General features: G+C 51.4%; 1 protein-coding gene across 1 annotated transcript in view; it reads left to right on the forward strand.

Moving 5' to 3' along the window:
* LOC115125913 (leucine-rich repeat transmembrane protein FLRT3-like) overlaps nucleotides 1-16,279 on the forward strand; it is a 33,759-nt gene extending 17,480 nt beyond the window's left edge. The window contains exons 2-3 of the mRNA XM_029655503.2: nucleotides 10,454-11,285; nucleotides 12,685-16,279. Of these exons, the coding sequence (XP_029511363.1) occupies nucleotides 12,713-14,677 (1,965 nt within the window). The 5' untranslated portion in view covers nucleotides 10,454-11,285; nucleotides 12,685-12,712 and the 3' untranslated portion in view covers nucleotides 14,678-16,279. The remainder of the gene's footprint in view (nucleotides 1-10,453; nucleotides 11,286-12,684) is intronic.
* The last annotated feature ends 11,057 nt before the right edge of the window (nucleotides 16,280-27,336 follow it).

Below are 27,336 nucleotides of genomic sequence, written 5' to 3' on the forward strand. Positions count from 1 at the left end.
GAGAGAAGAGAGAGTAGAGAGAGTAGAGAGAGCAGAGAGAGCAGAGAGAACAGAGAGAGAGAGAGAACAGGGAGAGCAGAGAGAGCAGAGAGAACAGAGAGAGAACAGGGAGAGCAAAGAGAGCAGAGAGTAGAGAGAACAGGAGAGAGCAGGAGAGAGCAGGAGAGAACAGGAGAGAGCAGGAGAGAACAGGAGAGAGCAGGAGGGAACAGGAGAGAGCAGGAGAGAACAGGAGAGAGCATGAGAGAATAGGAAAGAACAGGAGAGAATAGGAGAGAGCAGGAGGGAACAGGAGAGAGCAGGAGAGAACAGGAGAGAGCAGGAGGGAACAGGAGAGAGCTGGATATAATAGTAGAGAGCAGGAGAGAATAGGAAAGAACAGGAGAGAGCAGGAGAGAATAGGAGAGAGCAGGAGAGAATAGGAAAGAACAGGAGAGAGCAGGAGAGAATAGGAGAGAGCAGGAGAGAATAGGAGAGAGCAGGAGAGAATAGGAGAGAGCAGGAGGGAACAGGAGAGAGCAGGAGAGAATACGAGAGAGCAGGAGGGAACAGGAGAGAGCAGGAGAGAACAGGAGAGAGCAGGGGGGAACAGGAGAGAGCTGGATATAATAGTAGAGAGCAGGAGAGAATAGGAAAGAACAGGAGAGAGCAGGAGAGAATAGGAGAGAGCAGGAGAGAATAGGAAAGAACAGGAGAGAGCAGGAGAGAATAGGAGAGAGCAGGAGAGAATAGGAGAGAGCAGGAGAGAATAGGAGAGAGCAGGAGAGAATAGGAGAGAGCAGGAGAGAATAGGAGAGAGCAGGAGGGAACAGGAGAGAGCAGGAGAGAATAGGAGAGAGCAGGAGGGAACAGGAGAGAGCAGGAGAGAGCAGGAGAGAATAGGGGGGGGCAGGAGAGAATAGGAAAGAACAGGAGAGAGCAGGAGGGAACAGGAGAGAATAGGAGAGAACAGGAGAGAGCAGGAGAGAATAGGGGGGCAGGAGAGAGCAGGAGGGGAACTAGTGAACTGAGCAAGGCAGGAGAGGACAGGAGAGAACAGAAAGGAACAGGAGGGGTCCCACCCACTTGCTTTGCTTCAGGGGTCTAGATCACTGTCACTTTTCAAATGCAAAGACATTCTTTTCTACAATCACCATAGAAAAGAGGGGCGGAAGGGGGTGGATGGATTGCTGAGGTGGACGGAAGTGGGTGGGTGGGGGGGTTGGTTATTTGGTTTTGGGGGGAGGAAAGGGCAACACACACAGTCCTGGTTGCATAAAACTGTTGGAGGTAAGAAAAAAGGTTTTCATAAAAATCAACAGCGAATACAGAGGTTCATCTCGGTGGTTATTTTGGGTCTTACCAACAATGTCCACTATCAGAGAGAAGCAGGGTAATGTGGGTCTTACCAACAATGTCCACTATCAGAGAGAAGCAGGGTAATGTGGGGAAGCTAAATAAATCCCACTGATATAGAGACACTTAATAAGGCATTAGGGTCTCTGTCTCAGTATCAACTCCCATAAGGCATTAGGGTCTCTGTCTCAGTATCAACTACATTAAGGCATTAGGGTCTCTATCTCAGTCTCAACTCCCATAAGGCATCATGGTCTCTGTCTCAGTATCAACTCCCATAAGGCATCATGGTCTCTGTCTCAGTATCAACTCCTTAGACAGCGGTAGACACGGAGCGGTAGACAGCGGTAGACAGCGGTAGACAGCGGTAGACAGCGGTAGACAGCGGTAGACAGCAGTAGACCCGGAGCGGTAGACAGCGGTAGACGGCGGTAGACAGCGGTAGACCCGGAGTGGTAGACAGCGGTAGACCCGGAGCGGTAGACAGCGGTAGACAGCGGTAGACAGCGGTAGACAGCGGTAGACCCGGAGCGGTAGACAGCGGTAGACAGCGGTAGACAGCGGTAGACCCGGAGCTGTAGACAGCGGTAGACCCAGAGCGGTAGACAGAGGTAGACAGCGGTAGACAGCGGTAGACAGCGGTAGACCCAGAGCGGTAGACAGCGGTAGACCCGGAGCTGTAGACAGCGGTAGACCCGGAGTGGTAGACAGCGGTAGACCCAGAGCGGTAGACAGCGGTAGACCCGGAGCTGTAGACAGCGGTAGACAGCGGTAGACAGCGGTAGACCCGGAGCGGTAGACAGCGGTAGACCCAGAGCGGTAGACAGCGGTAGACCCAGAGCGGTAGACAGCGGTAGACCCAGAGCGGTAGACAGCGTTAGACCCGGAGCGTTAGACAGCGGTAGACAGCGGTAGACAGCGGTAGACAGTGGTAGACAGTGGTAGACAGCAGTAGACCCGGAGCGGTAGACAGCGGTAGACAGTGGTAGACAGCGGTAGACAGCGGTAGACAGTGGTAGACAGCGGTAGACCAGGAGCGGTAGACAGCGGTAGACAGTGGTAGACAGCGGTAGACAGCGGTAGACCCGGAGCTGTAGACAGCGGTAGACAGCGGTAGACCGGGAGCTGTAGACAGCGGTAGACAGCGGTAGACCCAGAGCGGTAGACAGTGGTAGACCAGGAGCGGTAGACCAGGAGCGGTAGACAGCGGTAGACAGTGGTAGACAGCGGTAGACAGCGGTAGACCCAGAGCGGTAGACAGCGGTAGACAGCGGTAGACCCAGAGCGGTAGACAGCGGTAGACAGTGGTAGACAGTGGTAGACAGCAGTAGACCCGGAGCGGTAGACAGCGGTAGACAGTGGTAGACAGCGGTAGACAGCGGTAGACAGTGGTAGACAGCGGTAGACCAGGAGCGGTAGACAGCGGTAGACAGTGGTAGACAGCGGTAGACAGCGGTAGACCCGGAGCTGTAGACAGCGGTAGACAGCGGTAGACCCAGAGCGGTAGACAGCGGTAGACAGCGGTAGACCCAGAGCGGTAGACAGCTGTAGACCCAGAGCGGTAGACAGCGGTAGACAGCGGTAGACCGGGAGCTGTAGACAGCGGTAGACAGCGGTAGACCCAGAGCGGTAGACAGCTGTAGACCCAGAGCGGTAGACAGCGTTAGACCCGGAGCGTTAGACAGCGGTAGACAGCGGTAGACAGTGGTAGACAGCGGTAGACAGCGGTAGACAGTGGTAGACAGTGGTAGACAGCAGTAGACCCGGAGCGGTAGACAGCGGTAGACAGTGGTAGACAGCGGTAGACAGCGGTAGACAGTGGTAGACAGCGGTAGACCAGGAGCGGTAGACAGCGGTAGACAGTGGTAGACAGCGGTAGACAGCGGTAGACCCGGAGCTGTAGACAGCGGTAGACAGCGGTAGACCCAGAGCGGTAGACAGCGTGAGACAGCGGTAGACCCAGAGCGGTAGACAGCGGTAGACCCAGAGCGGTAGACAGCGGTAGACACGGTAGACCGGGAGCTGTAGACAGCGGTAGACAGCGGTAGACCCAGAGCGGTAGACAGCGGTAGACAGCGGTAGACCCAGAGCGGTAGACAGCGGTAGACAGCGGTAGACAGCGGTAGACAGCAGTAGACAGCGGTAGACCCGGAGCGGTAGACAGCGGTAGACAGCGGTAGACAGCGGTAGACCCGGAGTGGTAGACAGCGGTAGACCCGGAGCGGTAGACAGCGGTAGACAGCGGTAGACAGCGGTAGACAGCGGTAGACAGCGGTAGACCCGGAGCGGTAGACAGCGGTAGACAGTGGTAGACAGCGGTAGACAGCGGTAGACAGCGGTAGACCCGGAGCTGTAGACAGCGGTAGACAGCGGTAGACAGTGGTAGACCCGGAGCTGTAGACAGCGGTAGACAGCGGTAGACCCGGAGCGGTAGACAGCGGTAGACCCGGAGCGGTAGACCAGGAGCTGTAGACAGCGGTAGACAGCGGTAGACAGCGGTAGACAGCGGTAGACCCGGAGTGGTAGACAGCGGTAGACCCGGAGCGGTAGACAGCGGTAGACCCGGAGTGGTAGACAGCGGTAGACCCGGAGCTGTAGACAGCGGTAGACAGTGGTAGACAGCAGTAGACAGCGGTAGACCCAGAGCGGTAGACAGCGGTAGACCCAGAGCGGTAGACAGCGTTAGACCCGGAGCGTTAGACAGCGGTAGACAGCAGTAGACAGCGGTAGACAGTGGTAGACAGTGGTAGACAGCAGTAGACCCGGAGCGGTAGACAGCGGTAGACAGTGGTAGACAGCGGTAGACAGCGGTAGACAGTGGTAGACAGCGGTAGACCAGGAGCGGTAGACAGCGGTAGACAGTGGTAGACAGCGGTAGACAGCGGTAGACCCGGAGCTGTAGACAGCGGTAGACAGCGGTAGACCGGGAGCTGTAGACAGCGGTAGACAGCGGTAGACCCAGAGCGGTAGACAGTGGTAGACAGCGGTAGACCAGGAGCGGTAGACCAGGAGCGGTAGACAGCGGTAGACAGTGGTAGACAGCGGTAGACAGCGGTAGACCCAGAGCGGTAGACAGCGGTAGACAGCGGTAGACCCAGAGCGGTAGACAGCGGTAGACAGTGGTAGACAGTGGTAGACCCAGAGCGGTAGACAGTGGTAGACCAGGAGCGGTAGACCAGGAGCGGTAGACAGCGGTAGACAGTGGTAGACAGCGGTAGACAGCGGTAGACCCAGAGCGGTAGACAGCGGTAGACAGCGGTAGACCCAGAGCGGTAGACAGCGGTAGACAGTGGTAGACAGTGGTAGACAGCAGTAGACCCGGAGCGGTAGACAGCGGTAGACAGTGGTAGACAGCGGTAGACAGCGGTAGACAGTGGTAGACAGCGGTAGACCAGGAGCGGTAGACAGCGGTAGACAGTGGTAGACAGCGGTAGACAGCGGTAGACCCGGAGCTGTAGACAGCGGTAGACAGCGGTAGACCCAGAGCGGTAGACAGCGGTAGACAGCGGTAGACCCAGAGCGGTAGACAGCTGTAGACCCAGAGCGGTAGACAGCGGTAGACAGCGGTAGACCGGGAGCTGTAGACAGCGGTAGACAGCGGTAGACCCAGAGCGGTAGACAGCTGTAGACCCAGAGCGGTAGACAGCGTTAGACCCGGGAGCGTTAGACAGCGGTAGACAGCGGTAGACAGTGGTAGACAGCGGTAGACAGCGGTAGACAGTGGTAGACAGTGGTAGACAGCAGTAGACCCGGAGCGGTAGACAGCGGTAGACAGTGGTAGACAGCGGTAGACAGCGGTAGACAGTGGTAGACAGCGGTAGACCAGGAGCGGTAGACAGCGGTAGACAGTGGTAGACAGCGGTAGACAGCGGTAGACCCGGAGCTGTAGACAGCGGTAGACAGCGGTAGACCCAGAGCGGAGACAGCGTGAGACAGCGGTAGACCCAGAGCGGTAGACAGCGGTAGACCCAGAGCGGTAGACAGCGGTAGACAGCGGTAGACCGGGAGCTGTAGACAGCGGTAGACAGCGGTAGACCCAGAGCGGTAGACAGCGGTAGACAGCGGTAGACCCAGAGCGGTAGACAGCGGTAGACAGCGGTAGACAGCGGTAGACAGCAGGTAGACAGCGGTAGACAGCGGGTAGACAGCGGTAGACCCGGAGTGGTAGACAGCGGTAGACCCGGAGCGGTAGACAGCGGTAGACAGCGGTAGACAGCGGTAGACAGCGGTAGACAGCGGTAGACCCGGAGCGGTAGACAGCGGTAGACAGTGGTAGACAGCGGACAGCGGTACAGCGGTAGACCCGAGCTGTAGACAGCGGTAGACAGCGGTAGACAGTGGTAGACCCGGAGCTGTAGACAGCGGTAGACAGCGGTAGACCCGGAGCGGTAGACAGCGGTAGACCCGGAGCGGTAGACCAGGAGCTGTAGACAGCGGTAGACAGCGGTAGACAGCGGTAGACAGCGGTAGACCCGGAGTGGTAGACAGCGGTAGACCCGGAGCGGTAGACAGCGGTAGACCCGGAGTGGTAGACAGCGGTAGACCCGGAGCTGTAGACAGCGGTAGACAGTGGTAGACAGCAGTAGACAGCGGTAGACCCAGAGCGGTAGACAGCGGTAGACCCAGAGCGGTAGACAGCGTTAGACCCGGAGCGTTAGACAGCGGTAGACAGCAGTAGACAGCGGTAGACAGTGGTAGACAGTGGTAGACAGCAGTAGACCCGGAGCGGTAGACAGCGGTAGACAGTGGTAGACAGCGGTAGACAGCGGTAGACAGTGGTAGACAGCGGTAGACCAGGAGCGGTAGACAGCGGTAGACAGTGGTAGACAGCGGTAGACAGCGGTAGACCCGGAGCTGTAGACAGCGGTAGACAGCGGTAGACCGGGAGCTGTAGACAGCGGTAGACAGCGGTAGACCCAGAGCGGTAGACAGTGGTAGACAGCGGTAGACCAGGAGCGGTAGACCAGGAGCGGTAGACAGCGGTAGACAGTGGTAGACAGCGGTAGACAGCGGTAGACCCAGAGCGGTAGACAGCGGTAGACAGCGGTAGACCCAGAGCGGTAGACAGCGGTAGACAGTGGTAGACAGTGGTAGACAGCAGTAGACCCGGAGCGGTAGACAGCGGTAGACAGTGGTAGACAGCGGTAGACAGCGGTAGACAGTGGTAGACAGCGGTAGACCAGGAGCGGTAGACAGCGGTAGACAGTGGTAGACAGCGGTAGACAGCGGTAGACCCGGAGCTGTAGACAGCGGTAGACAGCGGTAGACCCAGAGCGGTAGACAGCGGTAGACAGCGGTAGACAGCGGTAGACAGCGGTAGACCCGGAGTGGTAGACAGCGGTAGACCCGGAGCGGTAGACAGCGGTAGACCCGGAGTGGTAGACAGCGGTAGACCCGGAGCTGTAGACAGCGGTAGACAGTGGTAGACAGCAGTAGACAGCGGTAGACCCAGAGCGGTAGACAGCGGTAGACCCAGAGCGGTAGACAGCGTTAGACCCGGAGCGTTAGACAGCGGTAGACAGCGGTAGACAGCGGTAGACAGTGGTAGACAGTGGTAGACAGCAGTAGACCCGGAGCGGTAGACAGCGGAAGACAGTGGTAGACAGCGGTAGACAGCGGTAGACAGTGGTAGACAGCGGTAGACCAGGAGCGGTAGACAGCGGTAGACAGTGGTAGACAGCGGTAGACAGCGGTAGACCCGGAGCTGTAGACAGCGGTAGACAGCGGTAGACCGGGAGCTGTAGACAGCGGTAGACAGCGGTAGACCCAGAGCGGTAGACAGTGGTAGACAGCGGTAGACCAGGAGCGGTAGACCAGGAGCGGTAGACAGCGGTAGACAGTGGTAGACAGCGGTAGACAGCGGTAGACCCAGAGCGGTAGACAGCGGTAGACAGCGGTAGACCCAGAGCGGTAGACAGCGGTAGACAGTGGTAGACAGTGGTAGACAGCAGTAGACCCGGAGCGGTAGACAGCGGTAGACAGTGGTAGACAGCGGTAGACAGCGGTAGACAGTGGTAGACAGCGGTAGACCAGGAGCGGTAGACAGCGGTAGACAGTGGTAGACAGCGGTAGACAGCGGTAGACCCGGAGCTGTAGACAGCGGTAGACAGCGGTAGACCCAGAGCGGTAGACAGCGGTAGACAGCGGTAGACCCAGAGCGGTAGACAGCTGTAGACCCAGAGCGGTAGACAGCGGTAGACAGCGGTAGACCGGGAGCTGTAGACAGCGGTAGACAGCGGTAGACCCAGAGCGGTAGACAGCTGTAGACCCAGAGCGGTAGACAGCGTTAGACCCGGAGCGTTAGACAGCGGTAGACAGCGGTAGACAGTGGTAGACAGCGGTAGACAGCGGTAGACAGTGGTAGACAGTGGTAGACAGCAGTAGACCCGGAGCGGTAGACAGCGGTAGACAGTGGTAGACAGCGGTAGACAGCGGTAGACAGTGGTAGACAGCGGTAGACCAGGAGCGGTAGACAGCGGTAGACAGTGGTAGACAGCGGTAGACAGCGGTAGACCCGGAGCTGTAGACAGCGGTAGACAGCGGTAGACCCAGAGCGGTAGACAGCGTGAGACAGCGGTAGACCCAGAGCGGTAGACAGCGGTAGACCCAGAGCGGTAGACAGCGGTAGACAGCGGTAGACCGGGAGCTGTAGACAGCGGTAGACAGCGGTAGACCCAGAGCGGTAGACAGCGGTAGACAGCGGTAGACCCAGAGCGGTAGACAGCGGTAGACAGCGGTAGACAGCGGTAGACAGCAGTAGACAGCGGTAGACCCGGAGCGGTAGACAGCGGTAGACAGCGGTAGACAGCGGTAGACCCGGAGTGGTAGACAGCGGTAGACCCGGAGCGGTAGACAGCGGTAGACAGCGGTAGACAGCGGTAGACAGCGGTAGACAGCGGTAGACCCGGAGCGGTAGACAGCGGTAGACAGTGGTAGACAGCGGTAGACAGCGGTAGACAGCGGTAGACCCGGAGCTGTAGACAGCGGTAGACAGCGGTAGACAGTGGTAGACCCGGAGCTGTAGACAGCGGTAGACAGCGGTAGACCCGGAGCGGTAGACAGCGGTAGACCCGGAGCGGTAGACCAGGAGCTGTAGACAGCGGTAGACAGCGGTAGACAGCGGTAGACAGCGGTAGACCCGGAGTGGTAGACAGCGGTAGACCCGGAGCGGTAGACAGCGGTAGACCCGGAGTGGTAGACAGCGGTAGACCCGGAGCTGTAGACAGCGGTAGACAGTGGTAGACAGCAGTAGACAGCGGTAGACCCGGAGTGGTAGACAGCGGTAGACCCGGAGCTGTAGACAGCGGTAGACAGCGGTAGACAGCGGTAGACCCAGAGCTGTAGACAGCGGTAGACAGCGGTAGACCCGGAGTGGTAGACAGCGGTAGACCCGGAGCTGTAGACAGCGGTAGACCCAGAGCGGTAGACAGCGGGAGACAGCGGTAGACAGCGGTAGACAGCGGTAGACCCGGAGTGGTAGACAGCGGTAGACCCGGAGCGGTAGACAGCGGTAGACCCGGAGTGGTAGACAGCGGTAGACCCGGAGCTGTAGACAGCGGTAGACAGTGGTAGACAGCAGTAGACAGCGGTAGACCCGGAGTGGTAGACAGCGGTAGACCCGGAGCTGTAGACAGCGGTAGACCCAGAGCGGTAGACAGCGGTAGACAGCGGTAGACAGCGGTAGACCCAGAGCTGTAGACAGCGGTAGACAGCGGTAGACCCGGAGTGGTAGACAGCGGTAGACCCGGAGCTGTAGACAGCGGTAGACCCAGAGCGGTAGACAGCGGTAGAAAGCGGTAGACAGCGGTAGACCCGGAGCTGTAGACAGCGGTAGACCCAGAGCGGTAGACAGAGGTAGACAGCGGTAGACAGCGGTAGACAGCGGTAGACCCAGAGCGGTAGACAGCGGTAGACCCGGAGCTGTAGACAGCGGTAGACCCGGAGTGGTAGACAGCGGTAGACCCAGAGCGGTAGACAGCGGTAGACCCGGAGCTGTAGACAGCGGTAGACAGCGGTAGACAGCGGTAGACCCGGAGCGGTAGACAGCGGTAGACCCAGAGCGGTAGACAGCGGTAGACCCAGAGCGGTAGACAGCGTTAGACCCGGAGCGTTAGACTGCGGTAGACAGCGGTAGACAGCGGTAGACCCGGAGCGGTAGACAGCGGTAGACCCGGAGCGGTAGACAGCGGTAGACAGCGGTAGACCCGGAGCGGTAGACAGCGGTAGACAGAGGTAGACAGAGGTAGACAGCGGTAGACAGCGGTAGACCCAGAGCGCTAGACAGCGGTAGACCCGGAGCGTTAGACAGCGGTAGACAGCGGTAGACCCGGAGCGGTAGACAGCGGTAGACAGCGGTAGACCCGGAGCGGTAGATAGCGGTAGACCCGGAGCGGTAGACAGTGGTAGACAGCGGTAGACAGCGGTAGACAGCGGTAGACCGAGGTAGACAGAGGTAGACAGCGGTAGACAGCGGTAGACAGTGGTAGACCCGGAGCGGTAGACAGCGGTAGACAGCGGTAGACAGCGTGGGACAGCGGTAGACAGCGGTAGACAGCGGTAGACAGCGGTAGACAGCGGTAGACCCGGAGCGGTAGACCAGGAGAGGTAGATCCGGAGCGTGTGTGCTGTTGCTAATTTGTGCTCACAGCTATCAGATTTCTTAAAATGTATCCCAAACAGAGATTACAAATAGAATAAATAGCATCTTCACAACTGTTTCCCTTGTTAGAGATTTCTGAATCCGCCTTTCATTGACTCTGAATTTCCCTATGGCATTTTCCTCTATAAATATACATTTTAAAGATGCATTGTTTGATGAGAGAGGAAGAAGGGAGGGGAAATCAACAGACAGAGGTAGACTGAATGGCACCATACATCAGCCAGCAAGCCATGTGACATCTGTTAACCTCCAAGGAGATGTCCCAAATGGCACCTTATTCCCTACCTAGATCCCTATGGGACCTGGTGACAAGTAGTGCACTATATAGGAAATAGGGTGCCCGAAAGTGATTTCCCTTCATTCCTCATACTTACAGACACTGTCTGAATGAGTCAGATGTTACAGTGACTGCTAATTGGATTTTAAATAATGCCGATTTCTGTCTCTTTGTGGGTACAGGAATTAAAGGACGTGATCCAGCGAGCAGGGGTCTGACCGTACGGGACCTGCGCCACCCGAGGATCCGTCCGTTGTCCCGTCGTCCGTTGGTCTCCTGAGGAATAGCTGAGGGGACGTACCACTCTGTTACCAAAGTACTTTGGATTAATGTACGGCACAGGCTCACGGAGGGAGAACGTGATTCTGGGTTTCCTGCAGGGCTGGAGTACATGAGTTATACAGGCCTGGAGTGAGCCTGTACTATCAGGATTGGTGTTGGCATGGCTCAGTCCACCTTTTGGACCTTCTTTTCATCATGACTGATCAGCTTGACCACAGACCCTGAGGAGAGCCTGTAACTGCCGGAGGATCTTTCCTAAGAGGACGGGGCCTCTATGTAACACAAAGAGATCTAAGTTAGACGATACAAAGACTCTACAACTACTACGACTACAACAGAACAACAACAAAAAAAAACACGAAAACTCAGGCTTGCTTTTGAGAGGAAAAGCCTGCAGATTTGTCTGAGTTTGAGTGGAGATGCTTTTTCCACCACTGACAGTCATGGCAAAGCCTTTGATGGCTTGAGCAGCTGACAAAACAAGAGGAGGGTCAGCTCAAAAAAAACAAGGATCAGTTTAAGTTCAAACACACTGATCCGGGTCACAATATAACCGAGGGTATAACCAAACACCTTCCCTCTCTCTCTCTCTCTCTCTCTCTCTTACTACGCAAATAAACTTAAGCTTTCTGAAAAGGACTTAATTGGAAAGATTTCAACGTAAATCTCGATTGGATCTGCTGGATTGGGAAAAGATTCTTCGGTGGTTGGATATCGATTCTTTTAAATCAGGTATGGCAGCCACAGTATGATTGGATGGTGGCTTTACGCCTCGCTGACCAAACCCAGGTTTCTAATAATAGGTATAATTATGTGTGTGTGTGTGTGCGCGCGTGCGTGCGTGCGTGCGTGCGTGCGTGCGTTTTCTAATGAGACGTGAGGAGTGGTCAGGACATTATTTTTAATTGATGTCAAGTCTGACTACCAGTCACAGCTCTGACTACCAGTCACAACTCTGGCTACCAGTCACAACTCTGACTACCAGTCACAACTCTGACTACCAGTCACAGCCGGACTACCAGTCACAGCTCTGACTACCAGTCACAGCTCTGGCTACCAGTCACAGCTCTGGCTACCAGTCACAACTCTGGCTACCAGTCACAGCTCTGGCTACCAGTCACAGCCTGACTACCAGTCACAGCTCTGGCTACCAGTCACAGCTCTGGCTACCAGTCACAACTCTGACTACCAGTCACAGCCTGACTACCAGTCACAGCTCTGACTACCAGTCACAACTCTGACTACCAGTCACAACTCTGACTACCAGTCACAACTCTGACTACCAGTCACAGCTCTGACTACCAGTCACAGCTCTGACTACCAATCACAACTCTGACTACCAGTCACAGCCTGACTACCAGTCACAGCTCTGGCTACCAGTCACAGCTCTGGTTACCAGTCACAGCCAAGCACTGAACAGATCAGCCATGTAGGTTGGTGAATGGATGACTGACTGAGTGAAGCTCAGTTTGGTTCACCCTGTTCCACATATGGTAATGAGTCTGCACATTAGAGAGAGAAAGAGAGAAATAGAGAGAGAGAGAGAGAGAGAGAGAGAGCAAGAGAGAGCAAGAGAGAAAAATAGAGAGAGAGGATTTCACAACAGTTCATCACAAGGCCTGGCTTTGTTCACATACACACACAGTCTTGCAGTGATGAAAGGCAGCCTTCAGAAAGATCCAGGAACATGTAAAACAACTAAGGCCAAGCTATTACGTTTCACAAGCTAAAGCCAAAAATGCCAAAGCACAGGGATTCAATTCAGTAGCAGGAACCCACATGTCGAAGGGTTTTCTCCTAACAGGAAATAAGGGAAAGGGAAATAAATTGTAAATGTAATGAAGTCTCTAAAGTCTGAGGGAAATGCACTTTATATGTTCCCTGAAAACAGCCATTAGCACTCAATGCAGTTTTAGCCTTGCAAGATGCTCAACTTTATTTTCTGTGAATTGTAAAAGTAAGTCAGCATAAGTCAGCATAAGGCCTACATGTCATATCTAATATTGCAGATTAGTGAAGAACAGGCTTGATGTAGGACAATTCAAACAAACAGCATTTATTAGAAACCAGGGGTTTGGCTTCCCTGTAAAAGCCTTGTGCATTAACTTTACCCTTTCTGTCTCCTTCCTAGGGAGAAGACACCACAACCTCAAAACAAGATGGCCGCCCAATGCAAGAACTTCCTGCTCTTCTTGACTAGGGTAGGATTACTTCTGGGTCTGGCTAACCCTCTGGTGACCTCTGCCTCCTGCCCCTCGGCCTGCCGGTGTGATGGGACCTTCATCTACTGTAATGATCGAGGCCTCACGTCTATCCCTACCGGCATTCCACTGGATGCTACTATTCTCTTCCTCCAAAACAACAGGATCAAGAGCGCCGGCATCCCCACCGATCTGAAGAGGCTAAGCAACGTCGAGAAGATCTATCTGTACTGCAATAATCTGGACGAGTTCCCCCAAAACCTGCCGATCGGGGTCAAAGAGCTGCATCTACAGGAGAATAATATCCGCATGATTACGCATGCGTCGCTGGGTCAGATCCCGCTGATCGAGGAGCTACACCTGGATGATAACTCCGTCTCGGCGGTGAGCATCGAGGAAGGAGCGTTCAGGGACAGCAATCACCTGAGACTACTCTTTCTCTCCAGGAACCATCTGAGCACCATCCCGTCTGGCCTTCCGCAGACCATCGAGGAGCTGCGCTTTGACGACAACCGCATCTCGTCAATATCAGAGGCATCCCTGCAGGACCTGATCAACCTAAAGAGACTCGTCCTGGACGGGAACCTGCTCAACAACCGCGGCATCGGCGAAATGGCCTTCATCAACCTGATTAATCTCACCGAGCTCTCCCTGGTGAGAAACACCCTTACGTCGCCGCCGGCTAACTTACCAGGAACCAGTTTGGAGAAACTGCAGCTCCAAGACAACCACATCAACCGGGTACCGGCCGGAGCTTTTGCTTTCCTCAGGCAGCTGTATCGGTTGGATCTATCAGGCAACAACCTGAGCAGTCTGCCTCACGGAGTGTTCGAAGACCTGGATAACCTCACGCAGCTCCTGCTCCGTAACAACCCGTGGCAGTGCACTTGCCGGATGAAGTGGGTGAGAGACTGGTTAAGGTCCCTGCCGACAAAAGTCAACGTCCGAGGGTTTATGTGCCAGGGACCAGACAAGGTCAAGGGCATGGCTATTAAGGATTTGTCCATGGACTTGTTTGACTGTGGAGGATCTGACTTGGGCAGGGGCCAGGGGGACCCTACCGAGACCAGCACTGTCTCTAACACCTTACTGCCCTCACAACCCCAATGGCCTTCCTTTGTGACCAAAAGACCGGTGGTGAGAATGCCTGACAGGAATAAGAACTACCGAAGTACTACGACACCGTCAGGAAGAAAGATCATCAGGATCAGCGTGAAGTCGAGCAGTGCAGAGACAGTGCACATCTCCTGGAGGGTTTCTGTACCCTTGACTGCCATGAGGCTCAGCTGGTTAAAACTGGGCCACAACCCTTCGTTCGGTTCCATCACGGAGACCATCGTACAGGGCGAGAAGAAGGAGTACCTCCTAACAGCTCTAGAACCGGAATCCTCGTACAGGATATGCATGGTTCCCATGGAGACCAGCAACATTTACTTGACGGACGAGACACCAGTTTGCATAGAGACAGAGACCAGTTCTCTGAAGGCCTACAAACCCACCACCACACTGAACCGCGAGCAGGAAAAGGAGCCTTACAACAATTCCAGTCTGCCTTTAGCCGCGATCATCGGAGGGGCCGTGGCTCTGTTGGCAATATTAATGCTGGCGTTTGTGTGCTGGTACGTGCACAGGAACAGTTCACTGTTTTCCAGGAATTGCACCTACAACAAGGGACGTCGGAGGAAGGACGATTACGCCGAGGCGGGGACGAAAAAGGATAACTCAATCTTGGAGATACGAGAGGCCTCTTTTCAGATGATCCCCATACACCCCGTGCCCGTGTCCAAAGAGGAGTTTGTGATACATACGATTTTCCCTCCGAACGGATTGAGTCTGTACAAGAGCCCGCACAGCGAGACCAGTATTAGCAACAGAAGCTACAGAGACAGCGGAATACCTGATTCAGACCACTCCCATTCATGATATTGATAACGCGGGAACATTTCGTTATAAATGAGTGCGTTCGTTGATGACATGAAACTAAAGTGGCTAAAAAAACTTTGTTATAAAACACTGGATCTACAAGACTGAGTGGGGAAGCTTTACATCTTCTGTACATTTGCTCATATAATTTATATTTAAGGACATTTTATGACAAAGAGGAGAAGAAATGTGGTTCACAGATAGTAGGGCCATCACTGAGCCGCAGGTCAGTGTTTGTTGTAACTAAAACTGCAATTCTATATTTTAGGGGTTGGTAGTAATTTGTATTGTATTTTTTTTTTTTTGGCTTACACAACCAACTATAAAAAAACAAACTCTGTTCTACTGAGATATAAAGACTTGTCAACTGTGAAAGTGGGTTTTCATTCCTGTGTTGAACAATCAGACTTTAGAGAACCTTGTAGAATAAAAGCACAGGTCTTTACACTCGTTTTGTGGCTGTTCGGTAAAAACCAAAAAAAAAGCAACAAAAAAAAAATATGAAATGATCAAAACTAGGACCCAGATGATTAACTGAGAAGAACCAGGGAGACAGCGGACACTCGTTCTCTGAGGAGAGACAAGCAGAGAGCAGTCTCCTACATGTATCTGACTATCTCTGGAACCATGACTAGATATGTCCTGCTTTGCTGCTGTTCATTTAGTTCCTCTGTTTGGAAAAAACACAGAAACACGAGAGAGCCGATCGAACAGACACCCAGGCGGGCACGGCTCCTGTGTGTGTTTGTGTGTGTGTGTGTGTGTGTGCGTGCGTTTGTGCGTGCGTTTGTGTATGTGCGTGCGTGCGTGCGTGTGTGTATGTGCGTGCGTACGTGTGTGCGTGCGTGCGTGCGTGCGTGCGTGTGTGTGTGTGTGTGTGTGTGCGCGCGTGCATGCGTGTGTGTGTGCGTGCGTGCGTGCGTGAGTGCGTGTGTGTGTGTGTGTGTGCGTGTGTGTGTGTGTGTGTCAGGCCACAGCACAGGGCAGATGAAGCACACAGACCTTTAGGGCAATTACCCAGAATGGGATTAACCCATGCAGGGTGGCCAGACTGCCAACAGAGATGACATAAAGAACACCAACTATATCTATTTGTTCTAGCCAACACAAAGGCTAAACTACAATGGATGACATTCTCCAGTCCCTTGTACCATATGTCATCCAAACGTTACCCTCAAACATAGCTTAGATTGAAACCTGTGAAAAGAAGGTTCTATAAAGACACAACACATTGGCTTTCTTTTGAATACAAACTGAGCATCACCTATTTCCTTGTTTATGATTAGTCCCCCCCCCCATATTGACTACTTCTATGTTGCCACAATTTCAAAGTTTAATTGTTCTTTATGAAGTAGAATTTGTTCTTTACAAAGTGAATTGTTCTTTACAAAGTTGCTCAGGGATTCTTGAAACAATTGTCCTGTTTTTCGAGAATCCCTGAACTGAAAACCAAAGTGCTATTGAATGCCCTTTGGCCAGTCGTGTATGTGCCTTGATCCAATGCTTATTGTATTTAGCTTTCTAAGAAATCACTGACTTTTTTGTCATTCACACTTGAATATGAGAAAATATTGCAGAATAAAAATGGATAAAAATATCAAAGACTCTCTCTTACCTGAAATACAACAACAAGACATTTCAAAATCACAATTTAGGGCCCATTCTCAATTTGAATTAAAAACAAAATGTGTGGGGGTAATTGAAGTAATATGTACATGTAGGTAGGGGTGAAGTGACTACGCATAGATAATAAACAGCGAGTAGCAGCAGTGTAAAAACAAAGGTGGGAGGGGCGGTGTCAATGCAAATAGTCCAGGTAGCCATTTGATTAGCTTTTCAGGAGTCATATGGTTTGGGGGTAGAAGCTGTTATTAAGAAGCCTCTTGGACCTAGACTTGGCGCTCCGGCACCACATGCCATGCGGTAGCAGAGAGAACAGTCTATGACTGGGGTGGCTGGAGTCTTTGGCAATTTTTAGGGCCTTCCTCTGACACCGCCTGGTGTAGAGGTCCTCGATGGCAGGCAGCTTTGCCCCAGTGATGTACTGGGCCGTACGCACTACCCTCTGTCGTGCTTTGCGGTCGGAGGCCGAGCAGTTGCCATACCAGGTGGTGATGCAACCAGTCAGGATGCTCTCGATGGGGCAGCTGTAGAACCTTTTGAGGATCGGAGGACCCATGCCAAATCTTTTCAGTCTCCTGAGGAGGAATAGGCGTTGTCGTGCCCTCTTCACGGCTGTCTTGGTGTGTTTGGACCATGTTAGTTTGTTGGTGATGTGGACACCAAGGAACTTGAAACTCCCAACCTGTTCCACTACAGCCCTGCCGATGTGAATGGGGGCGTGGCTCGGTGCTCCTTTTCCTGTAGTCCACAATCATCTCCTTTGTCTTGTTCACATTGAGGGAGAGGTTGTTGTCCTGGCAGTGTGGGTCTCTGACCTCCCTATAGGCTGTCTCATCATTGTCGGTGATCAGGTCTACCACTCTTGTGTCATCTGCAAACTTAATGATGGTGTTGGAGTCGTGCCTGGCCATGCAGTCATGTGTGAACAGGGAGTACAGGAGGGGACTGAGCACGCACCCCTGAGGGGCCCCCGTGTTGAGGATCAGCATGGCAGATGTGTTGTTACCTACCCTCACCACCCGTGGGTGGCCCGTCAGGAAGTCCAGGATCCAGTTGCAGAGGGAGGTGTTTAGTCCCAGGGTCCTTAGCTTATTGATGAGCTTTGAGGACACTATGGTGTTGAACGCTGAGCTGTAGTCAATGAATAGAATTGTCACATAGGTGTTCCTTTTGTCCACGTGGGAAAGGGCAGTGTGTAGTGCAATTGAGATTGAGTCATTTGTGGATCTTTTGGGGCGGTATGAAAATTGTACTGGGTCTAGGGTTTCTGGGATGATGGTATTGATGTGAGCCATCACCAGCCTTTCAATGCACGTCATGGCTATAGATGTGAATGCTACGTGTCGGTAGTCATTTAGGCAGGTTACCTTGGTGTTCTTGGGACCAAGGACTATGGTGGTCTTCTTGAAACATGCAGGTATTACAGACTCGGACAGAGAGAGTTTGAACATGTCAGTGAATATACTTTCCAGTTGGTCAGCGCATGCTCGGAGTACACGTCCTGGTAATCCGTCTGGCCCTGCAGCCTTGTGAATGTTGACCTGTTTTTAAAGGTCTTACTCACATCGGCTACGGAGAGCGTGATCACACAGTCATCCGGAACAGCTGGTGCTCATCTGCTTGAGGCTGGATTTGGACGTATGTGTGGAGAAGTCACAGTGTGGTGTGTAGTGACTGAAGCTACACAAGCTACTCTGTACGGTGTCACTTCATTAGATTAAACACACACACACACACACACACACACACACACACACACACACACACATACACACACACACACACACACACACACAGTGAGCCTGGGAGGCTGATCAACCCCCAGAGAGAGCCCAGATCTCACCACATCATTGGATATAAATCACACACTGTGGCTTCTCCACACATACAACTAAACCCAGCCTCAAGCAGATGAGCACCAGCTAGACCAGACGACTGTGTGATCACGCTTGGGACCACCGTACAGAGGTAGGGTAGCTTCAGTCACTACACACCACAGGGCTGAGTCACCGTACAGAGGTAGGGTAGCTTCAGTCACTACACACCACAGGGCTGAGTCACCGTACAGAGGTAGGGTAGCTTTAGTCACTACACACCACAGGGCTGAGCCACCGTACAGAGGTAGGGTAGCTTCAGTCACTACACACCACAGGGCTGAGCCACCATAGGGTAGCTTCAGTCACTACACACCACAGGGCTGAGCCACCGTACAGAGGTAGGGTAGCTTCAGTCACTACACACCACAGGGCTGAGTCACCGTACAGAGGTAGGGTAGCTTTAGTCACTACACACCACAGGGCTGAGCCACCGTACAGAGGTAGGGTAGCGTCAGTCACTACACACCACAGGGCTGAGCCACCATAGGGTAGCTTCAGTCACTACACACCACAGGGCTGAGCCACCGTACAGAGGTAGGGTAGCTTCAGTCACTACACACCACAGGGCTGAGTCACCGTACAGAGGTAGGGTAGCTTTAGTCACTACACACCACAGGGCTGAGCCACCGTACAGAGGTAGGGTAGCTTCAGTCACTACACACCACAGGGCTGAGCCACCATAGGGTAGCTTCAGGCACTACACACCACAGGGCTGAGCCACCGTACAGAGGTAGGGTAGCTTCAGGCACTACACACCACAGGGCTGAGCCACCGTACAGAGGTAGGGTAGCTTCAGTCACTACACACCACAGGGCTGAGCCACCGTATAGAGGTAGGGTAGCATCAGTCACTACACACCACAGGGCTGAGTCACCGTACAGAGGTAGGGTAGCTTCAGTCACTACACACCACAGGGCTGAGTCACCGTACAGAGGTAGGGTAGCTTCAGTCACTACAAACCACAGGGCTGAGTCACCGTACAGAGGTAGGGTAGCTTCAGTCACTACAAACCACAGGGCTGATTGGAGATGAATAGAGACAGAATTTACATTAACCACAGGGCTGCTGCCCATTCAGCCAGGGGCCTCCTCACAAATACAGATATACACTCAGTTCCCAGTTTCACGAAAATGGTTCGCTCCTAGAGACAGTGAGTGAGGTGGACGTGACTTGCTATATTAAGCAGGCAGACAGGCATCGAGGCATTCAGTCACTGTTCCATTGAATGGTCAAAACGAGTGACCTTCAGTCACTTTGAGCGTGGTGTGATCGTAGGTGCCAGGCGTACAGTCAGCGGCAGTCCTGTGTTTGGGAAAAAAGCTCGACGATGAGAGGTCGAACGGTGGTGTGATCGTAGGTGCCAGGCGTACAGTCAGCGGCAGTCCTGTGGGGGGGAAAACAGCTCGACAATGAGAGGTCGAACGGTGGTGTGCAGAACGGCATCTCGGAGTACACACCTCGTTGTTCTCTGTAGCAGACGACCACACAGGGTTCCACTCCTATCAGCTAAAAACAACAAGAAGAACCGGCTCCAGTGGGAACGCCACCACCAACACCGGACAACTGAGGAGTGGAAAAACATTGACTGGTCCGAAGAAAAAACCTGGGTTCCTGTTGCGTCATGCTGATGGCAGTCAGGATTAGGCGTAACCAGCATGGGTCCTGGTTTCAACGGTACAGGCATGTGTCGGTGGTGTAATAATGTGGGGGATGTTTGTCTGGCACACGGTAGTTCATTTGATACCAACTGAGCAACGCTTACATGCCCCGACTAATTCAGGCTGTTCTGGAGGCAAAGGAGGGTCCAACCCGGAAAACCAATAAACTGGCCACAGAGTGGATATGAAACACTCATAAACTAAAATCTATGTACAGACACATCTACATAGTCATCCATAGGTGCATTCATAAACCCAACCATGTAGTCTTAACACACCCATGTAGTCTTAACACCCATGTGGTCTTAACACCCATTTAGTCTTAACACACCCATGCAGTCTTAACACCCCCATGTAGTTTTAACACACCCAGGGCAGTCTTAACACACCCATGTAGACCTAACACACCCATGTAGTCTTAACACCCCATGCAGTCTTAACACACCCATGCAGTCTTAACACACCCATGCAGTCTTAACATCCATGTAGACATAACACACCCATGCAGTCTTAACATCCATGTAGACATAACACACCCATGCAGTCTTAACACCCATGTAGTCTTAACACACCCAGGCAGTCTTAACACACCCATGTAGACCTAACACACCCATGGAGTCTTAACACCCATGTAGTCTTAACACACCCATGCAGTCTTAACACACCCATGTAGACCTAACACACCCATGTAGTCTTAACACACCTATGTAGTCTTAACACACCCATGCAGTCTTAACACACCCATGCAGTCTTAACACACCCATGCAGTCTTAACACCCATGTAGACCTAACACACCCATGCAGTCTTAACACACCCATGTAGACCTAACACACCCATGTAGTCTTAACACTCATGCAGTCTTAACACCCATGTAGTCTTAACACACCCATGTAGTCTTAACACACCCATGCAGTCTTAACACAATCATGTTGTCTTAACACACCCATGCAGTCTTAACACCCATGTTGTCTTAACACACCCATGCAGTCTTAACACCCATGTAGACCTAACACACCCATGTAGACTTAACACACCCATGTAGTCTTAACACACCTATGTAGTCTTAACACACCCATGCAGTTTTAACACACCCATGTAGACCTAACCCACCCATGTAGTCTTAACACCAATGCAGTCTTAACACCCATGCAGTCTTAACACACCCATGTAGTCTTAACACAACCATGCAGTCTTAACACACCCATGCAGTCTTAACACACCCATGCAGTCTTAACACACCCATGCAGTCTTAACACCCATGTAGTCTTAACACACCCATGTAGTCTTAACACCCATGTTGTCTTAACACACCCATGCAGTCTTAACACCCATGTAGACCTAACACACCCATGTAGACTTAACACACCCATGCAGTCTTAACACACCCATGTAGACCTAACACACCCATGTAGTCTTAACACACCCATGCAGTCTTAACACCCATGTAGTCTTAACACCCATGTAGTCTTAACAACCATGTTGTCTTAACACACTCTAGGCTCTAATTGGAGCTAGGGCAGCCGCTAGAAGCTGCAGAAGTGATCCAAACCTTAAGTGTACACTCACCCTGTGGCCCCTACACTACTTCTATCAGATCAACTGGAAATCAAATCAAATATAATTGATTTATATAGCCCTTCGTACATCAGCTGATATCTCAAGGTGCTGTACAGAAACCCAGACTAAAACCCCAAACAGCAAGCAATGCAGGTGTTGACGCACGTTGGCTAGGAAAAACTCCCTAGAAAGGCCAAAACCTAGGAAGAAACCTAGAGAGGAACCAGGATATGAAGGGTGGCCAGTCCTCTTCTGGCTGTGCCGGGTGGAGATTATAACAGAACATGGCCAAGATGTTCAAATGTTCATAAATGACCAGCAGGGTCAAATAATAATAATCACAGTAGTTGTCGAGGGTGCAACAAGTCAGCACCTCAGGAGTAAATGTCAGTTGGCTTTTCATAGCCAATCATTGAGAGTCTCTCTACCGCTCCTGCTGTCTCTAGAGAGTTGAAAACAGCAGGTCTGGGACAAGTAGCACGTCTGGTGAACAGGTCAGGATTCCATAGCCGAAGGCAGAACAGTTGAAACTGGAGCAGCAGCACAGCCAGGTGGACTGGGGACAGCAAGGAGTCATCATGCCAGGTAGTCCTGAGGCATGGTCCTAGGGCTCAGGTCCTCCGAGAGAGAGAAAGAAAGAGAGAAAGAGAGAATTAGAGAGAGCATACTTAAATTCACACAGGACACCGGATAAGACAGGAGAAGTAATCCAGACAAACTGACCCTAGCCCCCCGACACATAAACTACTGCAGCATAAATACTGGAGGCTGGGACAGGAGGGGTCAGGAGACACTGTGGCCCCATCCAAATGATACCCCCGGACAGGGCCAAACAGGAAGGATATAACCCCACCCACTTTGCCAAAGCACAGCCCCCACACCACTAGAGGGATATCTTCAACCACCAACTTACCATCCTGAGACAAGGCCGAGTATAGCCCACAAAGATCTCTGCCACGGCACAACCCAAGGGGGGGCGCCAACCCACTCAAGTGACGCACCCCTCCCAGAGACGTCATGAAAGAGCACCAGTAAGCCAGTGACTCAGCCCCTGTAATAGGGTTAGAGGCAGAGAATCCCAGTGGAAAGAGGGGAACCGGCCAGGCAGAGACAGCAAGGGCGGTTCGTTGCTCCAGAGCCTTTCCGTTCACCTTCACACTGCTGGGCCAGACTACACTCAATCATATGACCCACTGAAGAGATGAGTCTTCAATAAAGACTTAAAGGTTGAGACCGAGTTAGCGTCTCTCACATGTGTCGGCAGACAATTCCATAAAAATGTAGTTCTATAGGAGAAAGCCCTGCCTCCAGCTGTTTGCTTAGAAATTCTAGGGACAATTAGGAGGCTTGCGTCTTGTGACCGTAGCATACCAAATCAGAGAGATAGGTAGGAGCAAGCCCATGTAAAGCTTTGTAGGTTAGAACTAACAGTAAAACCTTGAAATCAGCCCTAGCCTTGACAGGAAGCCAGTGTAGGGAGGCTAGCATTGGAGTAATATGATCAAATTTTTCAGGATTCTAGCAGCCGTATTTAGCACTAACTGAAGTTTAGTTAGTGCTTTATCCGGGTAGCCGGAAAGTAGAGCATTGCAGTAGTCTAACCTAGAAGTAACAAAAACATAGATTAGTTTTTCTGCATCATTTTTGGACAGAAAGTTTCTGATTTTTGCAATGTTACGTAGATGGAAAAAAGCTGTCCGTGAAACAGTCTTGATATGTTCGTCAAAAGAGAGATTAGGTTCCAGAGTAACGCCGAGGACCTTCACAGTTTTATTTGAGACGACTGTACAACCATTAAGATTAATTGTCAGATTCAACAGAAGATCTCTTTGTTTCTTGGGACCTAGACCAAGCATCTCTGTTTTGTCTGAGTTTAAAAGTAGAACGTTTGCAGCCATCCACTTCCTTATGTCTGAAACACAGGCTTCTAGCGAGGGCAATTTTGGGGCTTCACCATGTTTCATTGAAATGTACAGCTGTGTGTCATCCGCATAGCAGTGAAAGTTTACATTATGTTTTCGAATGACATCCCCAAGAGGTAAAATATATAGTGAAAACAATAGTGGTCCTAAAACGGAACCTTGAGGAACACCGAAATTTACAGGTGATTTGTCAGAGGACAAACCATTCACAGAGACAAACTGATATTTGTCCGACAGATAAGATCTAATCCAGGCCAGAATTTGTCTGTGTAGACTAATTTGGGTTTACAATCTCTCCAAAAGAATGTAATGATCGATGGTCTAAGAGTAGGAGGACAGATGCAGAGCCTCAGTCTGATGCTATTAACCTCATAGTCCGCCCAAACCCGTATGCGGTAGCGTAACTACAGCCTCAAGCTCATTAGCATAACGCAACGTTAGCGATTTCTAAAAATCGCAAATGAAATGAAATAAATATGCCTGTTCTCAAGCTTATCCTTTTCTTAACAATCCTGTCGTCTCAGATTTTCAAAATATGCTTTAGAACCAGAGAAAATCACTAATTTGTGTAAGAGTGGTGATAGCTAGCTTAGCATTAGCGTTAGCATTTAGCACGCAACATATTCACAAAAACCAGCCAAGGAATCAAATAAAATAATTTACCTTTGAAGAACTTCAGATGTTTCAATGAGGAGACTCTCAGTTACATAGCAGATGTCCAGTTTTTCCTGAAAGATTCTTGTGTAGGACACATCGTTCCCTTTTGTTACTATGCATTTGGCTACCGAAACTAACCGAAAATTCAGTCACCTACATATCGTACTTCTTTCCGAATTAACTCCATAATATCGACTGAAACATGGAAAACGTTGTTTGAATCAATCCTGAAGGTGGTTTGTCATATTTCTCTCCATTGAAAGCACCGTCCTTGTAGCCTGGTTTGTTCTGAGATTTGAATGGAAAAATACCGGGACCTGACTTTTGCGCACCAATTGCCACGCAGACACCAAGCGGGACACCTGGTAAATGTAGTCTCTTATGGTCAATCTTCCAATGATATGCCTACAAATACGTCACAATGCTGCAGAGACCTTGGGGAAACAAGAGAAAGAGTCCGTCCATTCCTGTCGCATTCACAGCCATATAAGGCGATCATGGAAAACGTAGCCTCAGAAATCCTGTGCATTTCCTGGTCGGTCATACATCTTGGTTTTGCCCGAAGCATTTGTTCTAAGGGACTCACAGTGAAAATCTTTGCATTTCTGGAAACGTAAGACTGTCTTCTTTCCAAAACTATCAATTCCAAGCATATTCGAGCATCTTTTCGTGACAAAATATTGCACTTAAAACGGGCACGTCTTTTTATCCAAAAATGAAATACTGCCCCTAGAGTCTTAAGAGGTTAAAAGGTAATTTACCACCTTCACAAGTGCAGTAAACAGTAGCTATAAAAAGTGATTGAGTAGGCTGCATAGATTTCATGACTAGAAGCTCAAAAGACAAAAACGTAATTTTTTTGCGTAAATTGACATTTGCTATCGTAAATGTTAGCAACACCACCGCCTTTGTGTATTTAGTCTTTAAGACAAGGTGTACAGTTGTCAGCATACTGTATGTTTTAGTATTCAGTCTTTAAGACAAGGTGTACAGTTGTCAGCGTACTGTATGTTTTAGTATGCAGTCTTTAAGACAAGGTGTACAGTTGTCAGCGTACTGTAGGTTTTAGACCCGAGAGGCGTACCGTTGTCAGTGTACTGTAGGTTTTAGACCCGAGAGGTGTACCGTTGTCAGCGTACTGTAGGTTTTAGACCCGAGAGGCGTACCGTTGTCAGAGTACTGTAGGTTTTAGTATAGACAAGGTGTACCGTTGTCAGCGTATTGTATGTTTTAGACCCGAGAGGTGTACCGTTGTCAGTGTACTGTAGGTTTTAGACCCGAGAGGCGTACAGTTGTCAGAGTACTGTAGGTTTTAGACCCGAGAGGCGTACCGTTGTCAGTGTACTGTATGTTTTAGACCCGAGAGGTGTACCGTTGTCAGTGTACTGTAGGTTTTAGACCCGAGAGGCGTTCTGTATGTTTTAGACCCGAGAGGTGTACCGTTGTCAGCGTACTGTAGGTTTTAGACCCGAGAGGCGTACTGTATGTTTTAGACCCGAGAGGCGTACCGTTGTCAGAGTACTGTAGGTTTTAGACCCGAGAGGCGTACTGTAGGCTTTAGACCCGAGAGGCGTACCGTTGTCAGAGTACTGTAGGTTTTAGACCCGAGAGGCGTACTGTAGGTTTTAGACCCGAGAGGCGTTCTGTATGTTTTAGACCCGAGAGGCGTACCGTTGTCAGCGTACTGTAGGTTTTAGACCCGAGAGGGGTACTGTTGTCAGTGTACTGTAGGTTTTAGACGCGAGAGGCGTACCGTTGTCAGAGTACTGTAGGTTTTAGACCCGAGAGGCGTACTGTAGGTTTTAGACCCGAGAGGCGTACCGTTGTCAGAGTACTGTAGGTTTTAGACCCGAGAGGCGTACTCTAGGTTTTAGACCCGAGAGGCGTTCTGTATGTTTTAGACCCGAGAGGCGTACCATTGTCAGCGTACTGTAGGTTTTAGACCCGAGAGGGGTACTGTTGTCAGTGTACTGTAGGTTTTAGACGCGAGAGGCGTACCGTTGTCAGAGTACTGTAGGTTTTAGACCCGAGAGGCGTACTGTAGGTTTTAGACCCGAGAGGCGTACCGTTGTCAGAGTACTGTAGGTTTTAGACCCGAGAGGCGTACTGTAGGTTTTAGACCCGAGAGGCGTTCTGTATGTTTTAGACCCGAGAGGCGTACCGTTGTCAGCGTACTGTAGGTTTTAGACCCGAGAGGCGTACCGTTGTCAGAGTACTGTATGTTTTAGACCCGAGAGGTGTACCGTTGTCAGAGTACTGTATGTTTTAGTATAGACAAGGTGTACCGTTGTCAGAGTACTGTAGGTTTTAGACCCGAGAGGCGTACCGTTGTCAGAGTACTGTAGGTTTTAGACCCGAGAGGTGTACCGTTGTCAGAGTACTGTAGGTTTAAGACCCGAGAGGTGTACCGTTGTCAGAGTACTGTAGGTTTTAGACCCGAGAGGCGTACCGTTGTCAGTGTACTGTATGTTTTAGACCCGAGAGGTGTACCGTTGTCAGAGTACTGTAGGTTTTAGACCCGAGAGGTGTACCGTTGTCAGAGTACTGTATGTTTTAGACCCGAGAGGTGTACCGTTGTCAGAGTACTGTAGGTTTTAGACCCGAGAGGTGTACCGTTGTCAGAGTACTGTATGTTTTAGACCCGAGAGGTGTACCGTTGTCAGAGTACTGTAGGTTTTAGACCCGAGAGGTGTAACGTTGTCAGAGTACTGTAGGTTTTAGACCCGAGAGGCGTACTGTAGGTTTTAGACCCGAGAGGCGTACTGTAGGTTTTAGACCCGAGAGGCGTTCTGTAGGTTTTAGACCCGAGAGGCGTACTGTAGGTTTTAGACCCGAGAGGCGTACTGTAGGTTTTAGACCCGAGAGGCGTTCTGTAGGTTTTAGACCCGAGAGGTGTTCTGTAGGTTTTAGACCCGAGAGGCGTTCTGTATGTTTTAGACCCGAGAGGCGTACTGTATGTTTTAGACCCGAGAGGCGTACCGTTGTCAGAGTACTGTAGGTTTTAGACCCGAGAGGCGTACTGTAGGTTTTAGACCCGAGAGGCGTACCGTTGTCAGAGTACTGTAGGTTTTAGACCCGAGAGGCGTACTGTAGGTTTTAGACCCGAGAGGCGTTCTGTATGTTTTAGACCCGAGAGGCGTACCGTTGTCAGCGTACTGTAGGTTTTAGACCCGAGAGGGGTACTGTTGTCAGTGTACTGTAGGTTTTAGACGCAAGAGGCGTACCGTTGTCAGACTACTGTAGGTTTTAGACCCGAGAGGCGTACTGTAGGTTTTAGACCCGAGAGGCGTACCGTTGTCAGAGTACTGTAGGTTTTAGACCCGAGAGGCGTACTGTAGGTTTTAGACCCGAGAGGCGTTCTGTA

Source organism: Oncorhynchus nerka, linkage group LG16 (genome assembly GCF_034236695.1).
Source record: "Oncorhynchus nerka isolate Pitt River linkage group LG16, Oner_Uvic_2.0, whole genome shotgun sequence".
Taxonomy (NCBI): Eukaryota; Metazoa; Chordata; class Actinopteri; order Salmoniformes; family Salmonidae; genus Oncorhynchus; species Oncorhynchus nerka.